Here is a 20177-nt window from a genome sequence, read left to right as displayed (position 1 = left end):
ATCACATAGTGTATGTCAAGTACTTCATAAAAATTATTAAGTACTTTCACAATGACCTCCAAAGATAAATATGCCTGTTTTACAATTGAGAAGAAGGGAGAGAGATTGAGATTTTCCCTAGATTTGAACCCAGATCTGTTGGATGCCAAAGGTTATGCCCTTTCCACTCTGTCTCAAAATCATTCTTGTCAACATCTCTTTGATGCCTTGAGATAGGATCATTTGACTGCATAGTAAATGACTTCAATGAAGTGAGTTCTCTGTAATGCATGGACTGTTACAGTCACGTGGCATGCATAACAGAGTTTTCCTTTTTCACAGACATTTTATTCTCTGATTAGGTGTTCTTTGCTACATCCTACACTCTGAAAATGTAGAAACCATGATTTCTTGATGTAAACTTTTTTTTTTTTTTTTGTCTTTTGTCTTTTGTTGTTGTTGTTGTTGCTATTTCTTGGGCTGCTCCCGCGGCATATGGAGGTTCCCAGGCTAGGGGTCGAATCGGAGCTGTAGCCACCGGCCTACGCCAGAGCCACAGCAACGCAGGATCCGAGCCGCGTCTGCAACCTACACCACAGCTCACGGCAACGCCGGATCGTTAACCCACTGAGCAAGGGCAGGGACCGAACCCGCAACCTCATGGTTCCTAGTCGGATTCGTTAACCACTGCGCCACGACGGGAACTCCTGATGTAAACTTTTCACATTTTTGCTAATAGTAATATTTACTTGCTTATTCCAATTACAGTTTCAATTGTTTTTGAATAGCAAAGTGTCATTTGATAAATATGGCGATAAAGTACGATTTTGCTCTAAAACATATATACAAAATAGGAATCATTGCTCATTTTCATTGTGTCTTTTGAAGTTCATTTTGATCTTAACTCAAAAGATAAAAGTATTCAAAGTATAGTGACTTACTCTTTATTGAGGAATTACAAATTTTTCTTTTGCTGGGCCAATGGTTTTAATTAAGTGATCTTTATATCAACTGTGTTTCTACAATAAATTGTCCTAAAGCTATACTTGATTTCAATTTATATTGTCATCCTTATATTAACAGCCACATTATAAGAAGAATTGTTTCTATTACAGTCTTGTCAGTCTCTATTTTTTTCTCCTCATAGGTCAAGTACAACATAGATATATGATTCAGAACCCTGAAGGAATCCAAGAGAAGTCATGTTGTATTCTTGTTCTCTAGGTGACCTTGGATGGCCATGACATTCGCTCTCTTAACATTCAGTGGCTTAGAGCTCAGATTGGCATAGTGGAGCAAGAGCCTGTTCTGTTTTCCACCACCATTGCAGAGAATATTCGCTATGGCAGAAATGATGCAACGATGGAAGATATAGTCAGGGCTGCCAAGGAAGCCAATGCCTACAACTTCATCATGGACCTGCCCCAGGTACCCCTAGCTTTGCATTCCAAAAGGAAACCAAAAAGTCATAGAAGGAAAAGAAATTACACAGTAATATGCCTTTCTTTTCATTGGAATCATATATTATTAAATTCTTAATGTCATGTTTTAATTGTATGCCTGGAAATGCATCTTGAGTTTCCCCTCTTTGTCTGAGAATACTTTGTTATTTACACATTAAAAATATACCAAACTTGAGATCTTTCTTTTAAAAGCTCCCTTTGACATAGATACAGTTTCCTTATTCTGTCTACTAAGCATTTGTCTAAACACATAATAAATGTATCATGTGGTGGTAATCTGCAAATGCTCTTTTGATGTCTACCATTGTCATGGTTCTTTAATTTTTCTTGTGCTTGGGCAGTTGATATTGTGTCCTCAGTACTGTATCTCACATGTTCAAAATTTCCTCATTTATCTTCATTTCATACAATGACAATGACAAAAACCAACTCCCTAATATTATACTTTTATGAATTTTGTGGCCAGTGGTCTTCTAAGTCAAAGGATAGTTACTATTACTGGTTATCTCATATACATACCAGGCACTGTTCTAAGCACTTTATACCTAGTAATTTATTTAACTCTCACAACCATAATGTCAGGCAACTGCTATTATCATATCCACCTACAGATGGAGAATTGAGGTTCTGAGGGGTCAAATCATTTGCTCAAGGCAGGAGAGACAAGGTGCATATCCAGGTGGTCTGGCTCCAGCCTCCATGCTCTAAATGCTTTCCATTCAGCCTTCCTAAAGACCCGTTTGGAGTTCCTGTTGTGGCTCAGTGGGTTAAGAATCCAACTAGTATCCATGAGAACGTGGGTTCGATCCCTGGCCTTGCTTGGTGTGTTGAGGATCTGGCATTGCTGTGAGCTGTGGCATAGGTTGCAGATATGGCTAAGATCTGGCATTGCTGTGGCTGTGGTTAGGCTGGCAGCTGTTGCTCCAATTTGACCCCTAGCCTGGAAGCTTCTGTGTGCCATGGGCAAGCCCTAAAAAGCTCCCCCCCCCCAAAAAAAAATTCCTGTCTGAATAGGATTGCAGCTATGAGTATGATATAGTCTAGTGGTTAAAAATTATAAAGCTTTAGAATCAGGCTGCCTCCATACACATTGCAGCTTATCCACTTGCAAGCTTTATGAACTTGTGCAAGTTACTTTGCCCCCTCAGACCCCAGCATTCCCTTATCCATCAGTTGAGGAGAACAACAGTACCTACCTCATGGGGCCCCTGTGAGACAATATCTGTAAAGATCTCAGATCCATGCTTTCGACATGATAGGTACTTGACTCACATTGGCTAATACTAAGCAAGAGATGAGTCTGACATCAGCACCTCATTGCGCGATTCCAATTTAACACCAGACATGCAAGATACATGGTAAATATTTGCTGTCTATGGTAGAGATTTAAAATTACTTTGATCTTTCATTTATAATGTATAGAGAGCTTTAGCTCTGTGTTTTGCTGTGTCGTCTAGCCAGAGAAAAGAGAGAAGGATTCGATACATGCTTTAATCCTCTAAAATGGATTTACAAGACCTTGATCAACTTTTACTGTGGTGAAAACATTTTATTTGAAGTGGAGCTAAAGAGAAACATTTTAACAGCCCTGTGATCTGGAAAGAATAAATCAATATTTGAATTTATACACAAATATTGATTAGACAATAAGCTGTTTCAGAAAAGGGTATTTTTTTCAGTGAAAGGTGAACCTGTGAAAATTCATGCTTGAGGAGGTAGCTAGAAAGACTCTCAAAATGGATCTGGCAGGAACATCACATTCTTCCCTTTCATGACCACTGTCCCCTTCTTCCTAGCAATTCAACACTCTTGTTGGAGAAGGAGGAAGCCAGATGAGTGGCGGGCAGAAACAAAGAGTAGCCATTGCTAGAGCTCTGGTCCGAAACCCAAAGATTCTGCTTTTGGACATGGCTACTTCAGCGCTGGACAACGAGAGTGAAGCCATGGTACAAGAGGCCCTGAGTAAGGTTTGTTGAAAGTCTGAATTTCTTTTTTTTTTTTTTTTTTGTCTTTTGTCTTTTTTGTTGTTGTTGTTGTTGCTATTTCTTGGGCCGCTCCCGCGGCATATGGAGGTTCCCAGGCTAGGGGTTGAATCGGAGCTGTAGCCACCGGCCTACGCCAGAGCCACAGCAACGCGGGATCCGAGCCGCACCTGCAGCCTACACCACAGCTCACGGCAACGTCGGATCGTTAACCCACTGAGCAAGGGCAGGGACCGAACCCGCAACCTCATGGTTCCTAGTCGGATTCGTTAACCACTGCGCCACGACGGGAACTCCCTGAATTTCTTTCATAGGTCCGTGTGGCAATTCTTGTGCAGCTGTAGGAAAGGCAGCTATGGAGAGAGGACAGAGAGACAGAGACAGAGAAGGACCACATGGGCCAGTGTATCTGATGGTTTGGAAAATATGGGCTGACCGCGATGTTCCTCACAGTTAAATGGAGACGTTATGATCTACTTCCGAAAGCTGAAGATGTGAAATTTATAATCTTGTTAAGTCTAACTTATAATATGTGATTTTAGAAATTTCCATTTTGGTCTTTAGCTGTTGATTGATAGCAGCATAGGACCAACGTGTGATGGTGAATTTTAGCCACAGGAAAGGCTGCTGGCATTTTCTAAGTAGGCTGGCATTTCTGCACAGTCCATTAAAGGATGTTCCTAGGGACTGAGGGTTTGCCTTACTTTTGGATTCTGAGCCTGCCAAATGTCATCGTCTACTCTTACAGCCTCTCTTAATGGTGCCCTGTACATGCTTACAGATTCAACATGGGCACACAATCATTTCCGTTGCGCATCGCCTATCCACGGTCAGAGCTGCAGACGTCATTATTGGTTTCGAACACGGTACAGTAGTGGAAAGAGGCACCCATGAAGAACTATTGGAAAGGAAAGGAGTTTACTTCACTCTAATGACTTTGCAAAGTCAAGGAGATCAAGCCTTTAAAGAAAAAGACATAAAAGGCAAGTGCTTTTTCCATTATGCTTGTACATTATATGAAATAGTTAGACTATATAATGTTTTCTATGCATTTTAATATACACTGTCTTACTTGTTTTCCCCAGAACCCTGGGAGACATTATATAAATGATAAAGGAAAGAACAGATGCTCAGGAGGTTTAGGTGCTGATCTTCATAGAGCTAAAACCCAGGTCATCTGTGGGAGAACTTTCAATTCTATCTCCCCCCACCTCCCCCACACCATTCCCCCCGCCCCCTGCCGCTGTGCCTCACACTTTGCAAACAGGAGAGTCTTCCTAGAGTATCCTGCACTCAGTAGGTGCTCTCTTATTGATTGAGCAAATTAACCAATGACTAAAAAGTTTTATGCTTATTTTCACTAAGGTATATAGTGAAAGTACACTTCAGGTCCTGGTGTCCCTGCTCCTTTTGTGTGTGTGTGTGTGTGTGTGTGTGTGTGTGTGTGTGTTTGTCTTTTTTGCCATTTCTTGGGCCGCTCCCGCGGCATGTGGACATTCCCAGGCTAGGGGTCGAATCGGAGCTGTAGCCACCGGCCCACACCAGAGCCACAGCAACGCTGGATCCGAGCCGCATCTGCAACCTACACCACAGCTCACGGCAATGCCAGATCCTTAACCCACTGAGCAAGGCCAGGGATCGAACCCACAACCTCATGGTTCTTAGTCGGATTCGTTAACCACTGCGCCACGACGGGAACTCCTTCCTGCTCCTTTTCAATCTGAATTTTCAGATGTGGTGGTTTACTCCAACCTAGGTTAACCAACCATTCCACACTTTCTATACTTTATCACTTCTGGATTTGTGAACACCATTGAGTATAATGACTGTATATATTTAATGCATGTGATTTATTCTGAAAAGACTTTTTAAGTGAGTCTATTTTTTTTGCCTCATCTAGTAGACTTCTCATGATTTTTTTTTTTGTGATTCATATCAGCTATAGCTATAGGAACTCTATTTCTGTGGTGATACTATGTAGGCTATCATATAGTTCAAAAGATTCAATCTTGCTGAGTGTTTAAAAAATTTTTTTTTGGTTAGAATGTGCTGGACAAGTGCTAAGTTTTATTTATTGCAATGAAGTTAATAGAATGTTTTGGCATCAAACGCAGTAATGAGGTGCTAGGCAAATAGATAAATAATTTTATTCTGATATGGTTCTGCTTATTGTATACACTAAGGAATCACTCATGTTGTGTTGAATAGGAAACGATGAAACTGAAGATGACTTACTTGAGAGAAAACAGTCCTTTAGCAGAGGGAGCTACCAGGCTAGCTTAAGGTAAGTTTAAACCATGAGGCAGAGTTTCTAGTTTTCAAATGTTCTGAGAAGCTCTCTGCAGCTCTGATCCTCAGGCAATATCTCAGGTACCACTAGGAGAGCCGATAAGCACAGCCCCAGGTTTGTGTGTAGTATAAACATAGAAATGAACCCTTAGATGCTATATTGGCATTTCTGTCTCCAATTCACAAGGGTTTTGTTCGTTTGTTTGTTTAAATTTGGCTTCTCATTTTATTGAAAACAGGAGGCATGATAAGATGCTCTGTAGTTAAAATGTTGTTTACTCAGCTTAGAAAGGGGATTTAAAAAAAAATCTCTGTTTCAGTTTTATCTCCCAAAATTAACTCTGGTATGAAGTACTGTCTTTTTTTTAAGAAAATACTTTTCGGAGTTCCCGTCATGGCGCTTTGTTTAATGAATCTGACTAGGAACCATGAGGTTGTGGGTTCGATCCCTGGCCTTGCTCAGTGGGTTAAGGATCCGGCGTTGCTGTGAGTTGTGGCGTAGGTTGCAAACACAGCTCGGATCTGGTGTTGCTGTGACTCTGGCGTAGGCCAGTGGCTATAGCTCCAATTAGACCCCTAGCCTGGGAAGCTCCGTGTGCCACAGGAGCGGCCCTAGAAAAGGCAAAAACACCAAAAAAAAAAAAAAAAAAGAAAGAAAAGAAAAGAAAAAAGAAAAGAAAAAAGAAAAATACTTTTCATATTATTTTCCATTATATTTATTATAGGATATTGAATATAGTTCCCTGTGCTATACAATTGGACTTTGTTGTTTATCCATTCTCTATATAAAAGTTTGCACCTGCTAACCCCCAAATCCCAAACTCCCAATCCATTCCCTCCCCCACCAGTCTCCCCCTTGGCAACCACGAGTCTATTTTCTTGCCTGTGAAGCACCGTCTTAAATGGAGGTCAAATTCATGCCTTTAGCTCCATTCTTTAACCTACTGGAGCTGCAATTGAATTACAAATATTTCTGCTCCCAGAGTTACCCATCTAAAGTCAAATTATTCTTTAACTAGATGAAAAAGAGATGTGTTGTCTAATGTTTAAAAAGAATTTTTCTAAACATGAACTATTTTTTTTTCCTGGATCAATATATGGGTATTGACTTTCAAAGCATATTTTTAGAATATAGTATGGCAAGACTATAAATTTAGTCTTCCCTTCTGGTTTAAGGGTTTCAAAAAAATAGTCCCTTTAATTAGTCCCTTTAATGTTACACGTCTATAAATTAAGAAGAATTCTGCCCAGGAGTATTTGCCTGTATTTGTAAAAATGTTATTTAAAATCTTTTTTTCTTAAGGTAGGAGACTCTTTTTAGTTGGCAGACTGACAATGCATTTCTCTACCATGGCCCTTAGAGTTTCTAGGACATTTAATTCAAGGCTGTGCTTTGAATAAAGGCTATAGTTTGGGATTTGCTCATTCAAGATAGATATTGTTTATTGAAAAATGGTTAAAGAGGCTCAGAATACAATATTCAGGTAACAACTTCTAGTAGTTCAAACACAGATGTATTTATTTTTAATATTTAAATAATAGCTCACTGGAGTTCCCATCGTGGCTCAGTGGTTAACGAATCCGACTAGGAACCATGAGGTTGCAGGTTCGATCCCTGCCCTTGCTCAGTGGGTTAAGGATCTGGCATTGCCATGAGCTGTGATGTAGGTCACAGATGTGGCTTGGATCCAGCATAGCTGTGGCTCTGGCTTAGGCCGGCGGAGCTCTATTAGACCTCTAGCCTGGGAACCTCCATATGCCGTGGGAGCGGCCCTAGAAAAGGCAAAAAGACAAAAAGCCAAAAAAAAAAAAAAAAAAAAGAAAAAGAAAAAAAAAGAATAGCTCACTGAGCTTATGCTTGAGTTCTTAAATTTTTTTCTCTTAAGAGCAAGTCTATTCAGAAAAATTTCAAGAAACGTCAGTTTTACTGACTTTTTGAATTTGGAAAGTAATAAAGCAACACCTTCAAGTTTCTCTATAAAGTAAAAGCTATGAAAATCGCCAAAATTATTAGGCAATGTTTATCAACATCTGGCATTCTGTTTAACCATGCCGTTTTAACCATGAAGATACCAACTAACTTCTTAAATACACAGAATGACCAGGCATCTCTTTTGCTCATTAGTTAAAGTTTGCAAAGAGGAAATGGTCAACAAGAAAATAAATATTTTCTTAATTTTTCAGGTGAACAAAATTTTTCCATTCTATGTACTTTACTTACAGTTTACTGTTAGGAGCAGATAACCATTTTTAATATACACTTTTCTATTTGGATATTAGTTCCCACAAATTCTACATTTTGGCGATGAGGATGAGAAGCCAGAAATACAGCCTATACACAGAAAGTAGCCATTAACTTCCTGCAAAGACATGTTTGAGTAAGAGAGTCTGTTAAAAATATTGTGTATGCTGACAGATTTTTTTAAATGACTAATTGAAATGTTAATTTGCATCTTATTGGCTTCAGTCTTTCTGATGGCTAAATCTCTCTTTAGTAATACATCTTGGTTGAAGAACAATTTAATGGATGACAGTAATTAATTTCCAAAATAATAGTGTTGGGAGAGAGAGGCATATATTCCCAAATTAGCTGTTTTTATTTGTGATGAGAAGTGATATGCAGCTTCTGAGGGAGTGGCAGGTGTTGTAGGCTTCTGCAAAAGGGTATGAGAGACTTTTAACTTATAGAAGACCAGAGACCCAGCTCGACACCTGCCTAGCATCCTTTCTGCTCATGGCCTCATTGGGATGGCTTATCCTAGTCAGCTGGAATGGTGTGGGGAAGTGGAAAAGGGAGAGGGATTTAAGAAACATAAGGTTAAAGTAGGATAAATTTGAGGGGACAAAGATCTAGGTCTTCTGTGCCTAGAACTGGAAATGAACTATATTTTGATACCCTCTCCCTCTCCATGTACTTCTACCTTGGTGCCCAATGCTCTGAGTTCCTTTGTTTTCTTTCTTTCTTTTTTTTTTCCCTGAGTTTCTCTTTAGTCCCATAACCTTAGGTCTCAGCCCTGTCATGTACTCTGCTCTCCAGCTGACATATTTCTATTCCTCACACCTTAGGGAGATGACGTCTTGACCTGTTACCTAACTTAAGTAATTCTATTGCTGCAGAATTTCAGGCCCAGTGGGAAGGGAGTGGGTGTGTCCCAAGGCCAGTTTGGTAGCAGGGAGTCAGGATAAGGTGTGGTTTCATGCTTGATCATAATGCCATTTGGCAAGGGTTTGAGTGGGCAAGAGCACGGAGGAGGGAAGCCTTAACGTAAATGCACCTTGTTGAAGCCGGGTGACTAAGAGGATGGCCGTGCCATCCGCAGAACTTGGGAACAAATTAGGGTCATGAAGTTGATGTGTTGCTGGCTTCTCAAGGAGGCTAGATGAGCATCTACCATAGGCGGGCACCACCTTGGTATTTGTTTTCATCCAACTTCACCTGGATGCAGATGATGGAGACTTGGGAATATCTCCTTCGGGAGCACACCAGAACCACTGACTCAGATCTCCTCCTCTCTGTTCTCTCTCTTTACATCCTATTTCTTCAGATTAAGTGCTTTGATAATGTAACTTCCACCCTCTCAGCTCTTCAGGATTGCCTCCATCACTTCAGAGTCTATTTGCCAAGGTCTAAAAGCCTAAGCCCTTACCCTTTAAAGAGAAAGAATAAGTTTACAGAACTAAATTGTCCAAGGATGTCTTGGCTTCAGGCAATGCCACAGCTTTGAGGATTTGTCCAACATACATACAGTTTCTCTTGTTTCCCTTCTTGGCTCTACTTTTTTTCAGTGTTGGCTTCTTTTTCAGTAAGCATCTTTCCTTGAGGGTCTCAACATACTTGCCAACAGCTTCCAGTGTTACATACCTTCAAGTTTAACCTGGAGGAGAGTGGAAGTCTCCTTCCCAGAAATCTCAGTGGAAAAACAAAGCAGCCTCAATCCCTCACTTCCTGTACCTGCCCTATACTAAGTGTGTAAAGCCAGTAACTCTGTCCCCATGTCTCTTTATACTGTTTTATCAATCAGCAAAGCTCTTCCCTCTACCCTGCAGATACCCAGATCCCACCTTAGCCACCTCCTCGTGAAAAATCCTTTCATGGTAATACTTGATATATATTCTCCTTTATATTTCCGTACTCTTGGAGTTCCCGTCGTGGCGCAGTAATTAACGAATCCGACCAAGAACCATGAGGTTGCGGGTTCAATCCCTGGCCTTGCTCAGTGGGTTAAGGATCCGGTGTTGCCGTGAGCTGTGGTGTGGGTTGCAGACGCAGCTTGGATCCTTCATGGCTGTGGCTGTGGCATAGGCTGGTGGCTACAGCTCTGATTAGACCCCTAGCCTGGGAACCTCCATATGCCATGGGAGCGGCTCAAGAAAAGGCAGAAAGACAAAAAAAAAAAAAAAAAAAAAAAAAAAATTCCTTACTCTTTATTTAAAACTGTTTTGTAGCACTTTCCACATTTTTCCTTGTATCAGGTCTGGGCACCTGCATTGCTGTAAGATTTTAAGCTGCTGGAGGGAAAAATTTTGTAATTGAACAGTCTTTGTATCCCCCACAGCATCTGGTATTTGTTTGCATGTTGTAAGTGTCCTATAAGCTTCTATTAAATGAATGAATGTATACATTGGGCTAAATTATAAGAGATTTGTTAATTAAATCTGTCCCTAAGGGTAGTACATAGCCTGGAGAAAATTTCATCAGGAGTGCTGTTTCCTCCCACTGGTCTATTTGTTTCCAGGTGGCATTATGCTAAAGCAATCATCTGGAGAGAGAGAAAGAGAAGGAGAAATAAGAAACAAAACTACCACCTACAACTGGAAGGGATGTAACAGTGATGGACCATAGCCATTATAGCAATTAGCTATAAACCCCATGGGGGTTTGAAATGGGAGAACTAAGTGGGAGAATCCATTAGGACCTGATGGAAACTCTATATGTTACATAAAGTCTTGGAGCTTTTTTGGTGGACGAGTGGAACAGCTTTGCCCCTCTCTCTTTCTCCCTTCTTGGGGTATCCTCTGAATCAGACTGTAGCTTGGAGACCACAGCAATCAAACTGATTGGCTTTGCCCAAAAAATAGCTCCATCAAACCTAATCAGGAAGCTCCCTTATTTGGTTGCCATGTGACCTAGCAAATGTTTTTTGTTTGTTTGACATGAGTGATGTAAACTTGGAACCAGTGGAGAGTTCTGTTCTAACCTGCCCACCAGCTACAGACTAATTCATCTTTCTGTTTATTTACAGAGCTTCCATCCGGCAACGATCCAGGTCTCAGCTTTCTTACCTGAGACATGAACCTCCATTAGCAGGTGTAGATCATAAGTCTGCTTATGAAGAGGACAGAAAGGTCAGGCACCAATTGCTTGGGGTGGGGGTGGGGATGGAGGAGGGGAAAGTCTCTCCTGGGACCATTGTATGGGCTTTAAATCTAGAATAGGAGTTTCCGAGGCCTTTATCTAGTATTGTTTCACTAAGTCAGACTAAATGGGAGAAACCATTAGGACATGATAGAAACTCTAAATGTTACATAATGTTTCATGCAGTATTTTAAAAGAAATACAAATTAAATTGTTTTAAGAATACATGGTAATGGGAGTTCCCCTTGTGGCTCAGCAGTAATGAACCCAACTAGGATCCAGGAGGACATGGGCCCATCCCTGGCCTCCCTCAGTGGATTAAACATCCAGAGTTGCAGAGATCTGTGGTGTAGGTCCCAGACATAGCTTGCATCTGGTGTTGGTGTGGCTGTGGTATAGGCTAGCATCTGCAGCTCTGATTCAAGCCCTAGGCTGGGAATGTCCATATGCCGTGGGTGTGGCCCTAAAAAGACAAAAGAAAAGAAAAGAAAAGAAAAGAAAAGAAAAGAAAACATGGTAATGAAAACTGAACTATTAAGGATTAATTGATAGTTCCTAGTTGAACCATTCTTTTTTTTTTTTTTTTTTTTTTTTGTCTTTTTGCCATTTCTTGGGCCACTCTGGCGGCATATGGAGGTTCCCAGGGTAGGGGTCTAATCAGAGCTGTAGCTGCCAGCTTACGCCAGAGCCACAGCAACGCAGGATCCAAGCCGTGTCTGCAACCTACACCACAGCTCATGGCAACGCTGGATCCTTAACCCACTGAGCAAGGCCAGGGATTGAACCTGCAACCTCATGGTTCCTAGTTGGATCCGTTAACCACTGCGCCACGACGGGAACTCCTAGTTGAACCATTCTAATAAACACGGACAAATTACATGTATTCAGTAGGTTATTTGATTATATAGGTACCCTTTTAAAGTTTTTAAAAATATCTGAAACATTGTTTCCCAAAATTTTAAATGATAATAACCTTGGCAAAAGTGTTTGGTCAACTGAAATATTTGATACCAAATTCTCACAAAGTTTAAATTAATCTGGACTGATTAAGTTTCATGGACATTTGTTTACTTCATACAATTTGATAACCATTGTTTTAGGGTGCATTTAAAATTAATTCATCAATTAATTCATTTATTTATTTTTTTAGGGCCATACCCATGGCATATGGAGAATCCCAGGCTAGGGGTCAAATCGGAGCTATAGCTGCCAGCCTGCACCACAGCCACACCAACTCAGGATCCGAGCTGAGTCTGCAACCCACACCACAGCTCACGGCAATGCCAGATCCTTAACCCACTGAGCAAGGCCAGGGATGGAACCTGCATCCCCACAGATGCTAGTCAGATTGGTAAACCACTGAGCCACAACGGGAACTCCCAACACCATTAATTTAAACATTCGAAACAACATAAGAATGAAAGAGATAGGCTTGGATTCCATCCCTGGCCCAGAAACTTCCATGTGCCACAGGGATGGCCAGCAAAAGGGGGGAAAAAAGTATGAGAAGAATCATCATATGTAAGAGGATGAAACTTTCTTCATCAGGATGCCAGCATCCAGGCCGTTGTGGTCACAGTCTGACTTCCATTGTGACCAACCCTCCTCCCGAAAGCTTTTCTTATTCACTCAACTTCATTCCTCAGTCCTGATACTCTCATTTTCCATCCCCCCATTACTCATTTTGTTTGTTCATTTGTTTTTTAGGGTCACACCCACAGTGTATGGAAGTTCCCAGGCTGGGGGTCGAATCAGAGCTGTAGCTGCCAACCTACACCACAGATCATGGCAACATGGGATCTGAGCCCTATCTGCGATGTACACCACAGCTCATGCAATGCTGGATCCTTAACCCACTGATCAAGGCCAGGGATGGAACCCGTGTCCTCGTGGATACTACTCAGGTTCATTAACCACTAAGCCATGAGGAGCACTCCCCCCCATTAGTCTTCATTTGAATCTTTTCATGGCAGTTTTCTCATTGAGCCTTATTTCACGTCGTGTTGTCCTAGCCTGTTACTAAATTATAAGCTTTTAAAGTTAGTGACTATTATTTGTGTTTGTACCAACTTGGGCACTTTGCTTTGTCTTAAGAATTGCTTTGTCATACCTACGCGGAAGCTCCCTTATCTGGTTACCAGGTGACCTAGCAAACATTTCTGTTCATTTGACACATTTAAACTTGGAGCCAGTTGAGTCCTGTTCCAACCCAGTCACAAGCTACAGACTCTTTCATTTTTCTGTTTATTTATAGAGCTGTACCTAGTAGGACATCAAGAGATTTTTAAAACTAGGATGAAAAATTGAATTTCTATAATAAAGTAACAACAAACCATAAGATTTATCAAAGCAAATGAGTCAGAGAATGTTTTAATTACAAGCACATCCATTATGCATGATGTAATTTCAAACTGTCTTTTAAAAAATTCAGTATGAGGATCTGCTTGGAAGTAATTATAAGCATTGATTCACAAGGCCAAATTTGGAATAAAGTGCTACTGGTGATTGATCTTGTGACTATGATGGAAGGATTATTAAGGCTCTCTTTTGGTTTTAGAATATTAATAATGAATAAGTAGAAGTCCCAATATCTAATAGAGTTGGTTTAAATAAACTTCATAGAAGACCACTTTGTCTCAGGAGCAACAGGGTGAATCCAGTGAGAGAGACATACTCAGCAAGCATGGTTGCTTATTGCATCTTGCCACTAAGGATTCAATACCTCTTCTAGTTCTAGAAATAGGTTCTTCATTTATGTCCATGGGGCTGCCATTCATAACAAGTTATTGCATTATTATAATGTTTAATAAGCTTTAAGGGAGAAAGAACTGAACACTATGTTGTTATTTCAAACAGCACCAAGTATATTCAATCTTTGCATTTTAATTTTTCCCCTAGTTTCTGGGTAAATATTTGACAATAAAAGCAAGAGAATTAGGAAAGAAGGAAAGGAAAATCCGATTTTGTTGTTGTTATTATCGGAGCTGGTAAATGGCCCAGCATCCTTGCAGAGAACAATCAGATTCCCTGGAGCTTGGGTTCCCAGAGTTCTTATGAGGCAGAGGAAACTCAGAAGGGAGCTATTTAAATACAAGGAAACCTAAATCAAATATAGAGATTAGTTTTGAAAAATAAAAATTCTCCATATAATGTTCTATTCATCAGCAATGACAATTAGAATGGAAAAAATTAAACTCAATTAAATGTAAACTTGAGTAATTTTTAAAATATTCATTTTATATTCTCTCTCTGGTTAAGGGAAGAAAAGAAAGAAAGGAAATAATTGACGGGGACACCAATGCGATTTTGTTAAAGCTCCGAGAGGAAATGTCTTATGCTTATATCAATTCGTCTCATTTGTATGATAATTATGTTGGAGTCTTATTGATTTAAAAAGCAGAATATTTCTTTAAAGGAAACAACAGAATCAGAGTTAATAAAATGTAATCATTGGACTTTCCAATCCAAGTAAATTTTAAAGTATTTTAAATACTTGGGTTACTCTAATCCTAAGTAAATTTTAAAGTATTTTTATAGTTAACAAAATTCTGCAAGGTCAAGCATTGGAGAAATCCTTTATTTTTTCCTTCTCATGTTGATGAAGCTCTAACCTCACCTTCTGTTAAACTGGGAGATGTTCTACCTTATGTTGCAAAGGAAAAGGTTTACTTAGAGTTTTGACTCTGAAAACTTAGATCGTTTCCAATGTCTGTGCTTCCAAGCTATCAGTGTGGAGTGTCTGACCCAACATCTCATATTTGGTGATAGAGCTAAGACTATAGTCTGCTTTTTCTTTGTCTCCAAGCTATGCTCTTGGGTAGCATGTATGGAGTCAGATCTTACTGATAATGCTGATTAAATTAAGTTTTGGATTAGGGAAAACCTGCAGGCTAGAAGTTCCAGTCTCTGCTATGTAAGGCCTCTTTTTCAGGGAAACTAAAAAATAAGGTGGAATATGAATGAGATTGAGTCAAGGTCAAATATTAGAAACCCATCACTTCATCATAGCTAACTTATTGATGGGGTTAGGAGTTAGTTAAAGTTGGAGTTTAATGCCTCTAGATGATATAGCACAGCAGACACTTTCAAAATGTACAATCATAGAATCTCAGACATTTAATTCTGGAAGGAGTTTTGGAGATCATGTACTGCTAAGGGTCTTTAAAATTGGGCTATTCTGATGGTAAAAATGATCAGGTTCTGAATATAATATTTGTCTTCAAGAGGATAAAAATTTGCTAGCTCTGATACTTTAATGGCAACTAAAGAGATCAGAATAGGGAAAGTTTGAAATAATTTTTATTCTTTGTAAAGAAAATACAGAATTTTGAAATCCAAATAGATTATCATTTACTTCTGGGCACTAATTAAGGAAAACCCACAGAAAACATGCAATTGACAACCACTGATACCACTTAATACATTTTAAAATTTATTTGCCTTGCTTAGATACACTGGCCTGGCTTAGAGCTTTAGCCAGTTACTAGATTATGGAACTTTGACATTTATGAAGGACACATCTTGGACATTTCACAGGTCCTCTAATATGTAAACATCGCTGTAGCACAAAAAAAATTTTTTTAATTGGGTTATTTTTCTTACAGAGACAATGTATTTATTGCTCCCCAGGCGTCAATACCTATGTACTTGGGAGATGAGAACCACAAGTTCACCTGCAGATGAGCAGACACTCTAAGATCCATCCCATCCAAGTCACAGGTGGTCGCAAGCGATTCAGAACTATTTCTCACAAAATGCAAATCACTGCGTCTTATAGATCTTTGAGGTCACTCATAACCAATCAAACCATGACTCAAATCCGTGAATGCCAAAAGTCTGAGGTTAACAAAAGAGTATATGGAAACATTCAGAAGGTTAATGCAATGCTCCTCTTCCCTCAAGGACAAGAACATTCCTGAGGAAGAAGAAATCGAACCTGCCCCAGTTAAGAGGATTCTGAAAGTCAATGCTCCAGAATGGCCCTACATGCTGGTAGGGGGTGTGGGTGCAGCTGTCAACGGGACCGTCACCCCCTTCTATGCCTTTTTATTCAGCCAGATTCTTGGGGTAAGCAAGCAGCTGGACTAGCTTTATTCTCCTCATGCTTTTTGTCTATCAGTAGATCCTGATATTTTTGATAGGTTGGCTCTTTGTTGTAATGTATTAGCCCTTTTTTTAAGAGCTTTATTTAAAGCTCTTTTCTCCTCTGGTCTCTAAAGGATTAAAAATGTCTCAAGTCGGAATTTCCAGTGTGCAGCAGAAATGAATCCGACTAGTATCCATGAGGATGTGGGTTTGATCCCTGGCCTTGCTCAGGGGGTTAAGGACCTGGCATTGCCATGAGCTGACGTGTAGGTTGCAGATGCGGCTCAGATCCTGTGTTGCTGTGGCTGTGGTATAGGCTAGCAGCCTGTAGCTCCGATTTGACCCCTAGCCTGGGAACCTCCATAAGCCACAGGTGTGGCCCTAAAAAAAACAAAAAAGCAAAAAAAAAAAAAAAAAAAAAAAAAGTCTTGAGTCTCCATCACACAAGGTAAGAAGGTGAAGCTGCATCTCTCATTTGGGCTGGCAGCACACTTCAACAATCATCGTGCCTGTAAAAAAATGGCACTATGACTACAAATTTAGTGTTAAAAAGGGCAGTTTACCCATATGCAAACCAAATCAGAATGCAAAGCAGGTTCGCTGAATAATAGAAAAGGATTTGGGGACCATTTTGATCTTGCTAAACAGTGGTGGTACAAGCTATGACCTATAATAGCAGGTGCCAGGGCATATTGTGCAATGCTTTGCTCTTCTGCTGGTTGCACCATTGAAATGGGAAGGTGGGGAGAAAACAGGAAAAGAAAGAAGTAAAATAAGGCATGGATTAAAAGAAAAAAAAAAAGCTTATTTTAGCTTTTTACCTCCTAGGAGTTTTTACATTCTCCATCTGACTTCGTTGCTATAGTAAAATAATAGTAACAACTACAGACATTAATTAGGCACTATCTAAAACTGTACGTATTACAGTTCACTAAACTTTCCTAATAGCCAGTGTGGTAGGTAGTCTTATTGTTCCTGTGTTATAAAGGAGAAAACCAACTCATAAAGAACTTAGGGGAGCAAGCAGTGGATCTGGGATTCAAAGCCAGGCAATGTGACTGCAGAGACAAGTTCCGACATAAACTTATCATTGTAAAATTAGTTATCAAAATGCTATCACATTTTATTAGTTGAAATTTACACACACACACATTCAAATCCTATGAATTCAACCAGGAGGAAAATCTAGAATCTAGAGAACTTTATTAATTTGCTCACAGTAACACAGGATCACATTAGGTGATGGGGTGAGGACTAGAACTACCTTTTCCGAAGCCTAGCCTAAAGGATTTGTAGGAGTCCCAAGTTTTACTTTCCTTCTCTACTTTTTTTTCCCTCTTGCCCTCTCTGGGGCAGAGATCTTGACCAGAAAATTGTCCCTGCAGGTCTGAGTTGTATAGAAAGACCTGTAGAGGGAGTTTCCTTCGTGGTGCAGCGGAAACAAATCTGACTAGTATTCACGAGGATGCAGGTTCTCAATTCCTGGCTCAGTGGGTCAGGGATCTGGCATTGCCGTCAGCTGTGGTGTAGGTCGAAGACACGGCTCAGATCCTGAGTTGCTGTGGCTGTGGCATAGGCCGGCAGCTGTAGCTGATTGGACCTCTAGCCTGGAAACCTCCAAATGCCGTGGGTGTGGCGCTAAAAAGACAGGGAAAAAAAAAGAAAAAAGAAAGAAAGAAAGAAAAAGAAAGACCTGTGGAGTCCCCAAACAAAATTAAATCAATCCAATAGGGAGGGCCTCAGCCACCACTTCACACTGCCCCCTTGTGGTAAGTGAGGAAATCATCAGAAAGATAGGAAACTGGAACTACAGGGATTAACTCTGGTAAATGGGATTTCTGATTATGCTGAAAATATCGTAATTCATTTATATTACTTAATATCTATTCAGTACAATATACTAAATATAATAGAAATGTTCTTTCATTCACTCAACAGCTATTTCTTATCTCCCCAGACTTGGGACTTGGGAATGCAGTCAGTCAGGGTTCCTTCCCTAGTGGAGTTTCTCTGACTATGAAGAAGACAGACCTTAAACCAAAGAAATCCATCCATAATTCACCAAATATTTATTGATCACTTATTTTTTGCTAGGCGCTGTTGCTGGTATTAGGAGTAGAGTGAGGACCAACAAAACCAGAGCCCTCCCTGATCTTTTTTTTTTTTTTTTTTTTTTTTTTTTTGTCTTTTTACCTTTTCTAGGGCCACACTCGCAGTATATGGAGGTTCCCAGGCTAGGGGTCTAATCGGAGTTGTAGCCACAGCAACTCAGGATCCGAGCCATGTCTGCAACCTACACCACAGCTCACAGCAACACCAGATCCTTAACCTGCTGAATAAGGCCAGGGATCAAACCCACAACCTCATGGTTCCTAGTTGGATTCGTTAACCACTGCACCACAATGGGAACTCCCCTCCCTGATCTTTTAAAGCTGACATTCTACTAAGGAGAGGCTGCAAATGCCCCTCACTGAACAATGATGTAGACATAGAGGGGGTAGGGGATGGCACTGAATCTGTAAAGACCCAAGACTATGCCCATGATATTTGCTTTATATTTTTTTAATTTTTATTTTTATATTGCTTTTTAGGGCTGCACCCATGGCATATGGAGGTTCCCAGGCAGGGGTCAAACCGGAGCTACAGCTGCCTGCCTACATCACTGCCACAACAATGCTGGATGCCCGATCCACTGTCCGAGGCCAGGAATCAAACCCACATCCTCATGGATACTAGCAGGATTTGTTCCCGCTATTCCACAATGGGAACTCCCCCAAAATATTTGCTTTAAAATAAATCCAGGATGTTAGCTTCTTTGCCAATCATCTCTCTCTTTCGTATAAATGCAGACTAAGAAAGGTACTCACTTGACTTCACCCAAACCCTGTATATGAACTGCTTTGGGAAGAGTCCTGGGTTCCCCATCAGGAGATTTTTTTTTTTTTTTTGAGACTTTTCTGGGCCTAAGTTTCCTTATCAATAAAAGGAAGGATTGGCAAAGATAATCTGTAAGATAGCTTCCAGCTCTAGTGGTCTATGAAATGGCCAAGCCAGAAAAAAATGTGATGAATCAGTTCTAACCCCTGCCCTCTGAGAACATCCACTTGGTTATTGGCGGTAAGAATATTCTCGCTGATTCTTCTTCTGTGATCACAGCAAAAACCCCAGCCTGGGCAACTGAGTGAAGAACCAAGGACCACATCTTCTTGTCATGGCTCAGTGGTTATCAAACCTCACTAGTATCCTTGAGGACAAGGGTTTGATCCCTGGCCTCGCTAAGTGGGTTAAGGATCTAGGATTGCCAAGAGCTGTGGTGTAGGTTACAGACGCAGCTTGGATCCTGAGTTGCTGTGGCTACGGCGTAGGCCGGCGGCTACAGCTCTGATTCGATGTCTAGCCTGGGAACCTCCATATGCCATGGTGCGGTCCTAGAAAGTCAAAAAAAAAAAAAAAAAAAAATCAAAGGACCGGAATAGCAAGATCTCGGTGAAATCCAAAATTCAAAGTCAGCTCATTATTCATGTTCTCACAGGGTTGTATTTGCTAAGAGAATAAAGCTTTACTGTTTTTCTTCTTTGATAGAGAAGGTTGTTTTTTGTGTGTCTCAGCATAATTACCACACATTCATCAGTAGGTTCATGATGCTTTCATCTCATAGGGTATAATCATGAGTCAGATAATAGCCTGTTTTTAATTGCGCTATTTTCATTCTGACATATCTAAAGGGCACAATATTCACTCTTGGTATTGAGACCACAGTTTGGAACAAGGACCCAGCTAACGATTGGGCGTTAGGAACCTGGTTGCTAATCTAGCGAAGTTTCAATGTACACGTAAGGCATCATTTCTCTGGTTCAATTTCCCTGGGTCTATTTGACATGGAAAAGGTGCCAAGTGTTCCAAGCACAGCAATTTAGATGCAGGATGCTGGGGAAAGCATGGACGTTGGCATCAGCCAGCCCTGGGTTTGCCACAGCTCTGCTCTGTCCTCTCTGTGTGCTTTTGGGCAAGTGGTTTCTCCTG

General features: G+C 40.5%; 1 protein-coding gene across 5 annotated transcripts in view; it reads left to right on the top strand.

The window, feature by feature from the left end:
• Positions 1-20177, top strand: part of ABCB11 (ATP binding cassette subfamily B member 11) — an 83839-nt gene that overhangs the window by 41226 nt on the left and 22436 nt on the right. For 4 of the 5 annotated variants that reach the window (XM_084999392.1, XM_084999394.1, XM_003133457.6 and 1 more), the window contains 6 exons: positions 1204-1407; positions 3239-3409; positions 4206-4407; positions 5633-5708; positions 10957-11059; positions 15972-16136. In XM_084999392.1, coding sequence (XP_084855518.1) covers positions 1204-1407; positions 3239-3409; positions 4206-4407; positions 5633-5708; positions 10957-11059; positions 15972-16136 — 921 coding nt within the window. Of the gene's footprint in view, positions 1-1203; positions 1408-3238; positions 3410-4205; positions 4408-5632; positions 5709-10956; positions 11087-15971; positions 16137-18500; positions 19614-20177 lie in introns of those variants that run through there. The other variant, XM_084999395.1, reaches the window with a different exon arrangement.

This window comes from Sus scrofa, chromosome 15 (genome assembly GCF_054392235.1).
Source record: "Sus scrofa isolate SSC_HxYL_T2T_F1_AM1 chromosome 15, Sscrofa_HxYL_maternal_Yorkshire_Landrace_v2.0, whole genome shotgun sequence".
Taxonomy (NCBI): domain Eukaryota; kingdom Metazoa; phylum Chordata; class Mammalia; order Artiodactyla; family Suidae; genus Sus; species Sus scrofa.
Note: the sequence above shows the minus strand (reverse complement) of the source record. Positions and strands in the feature narration are given on the sequence as shown.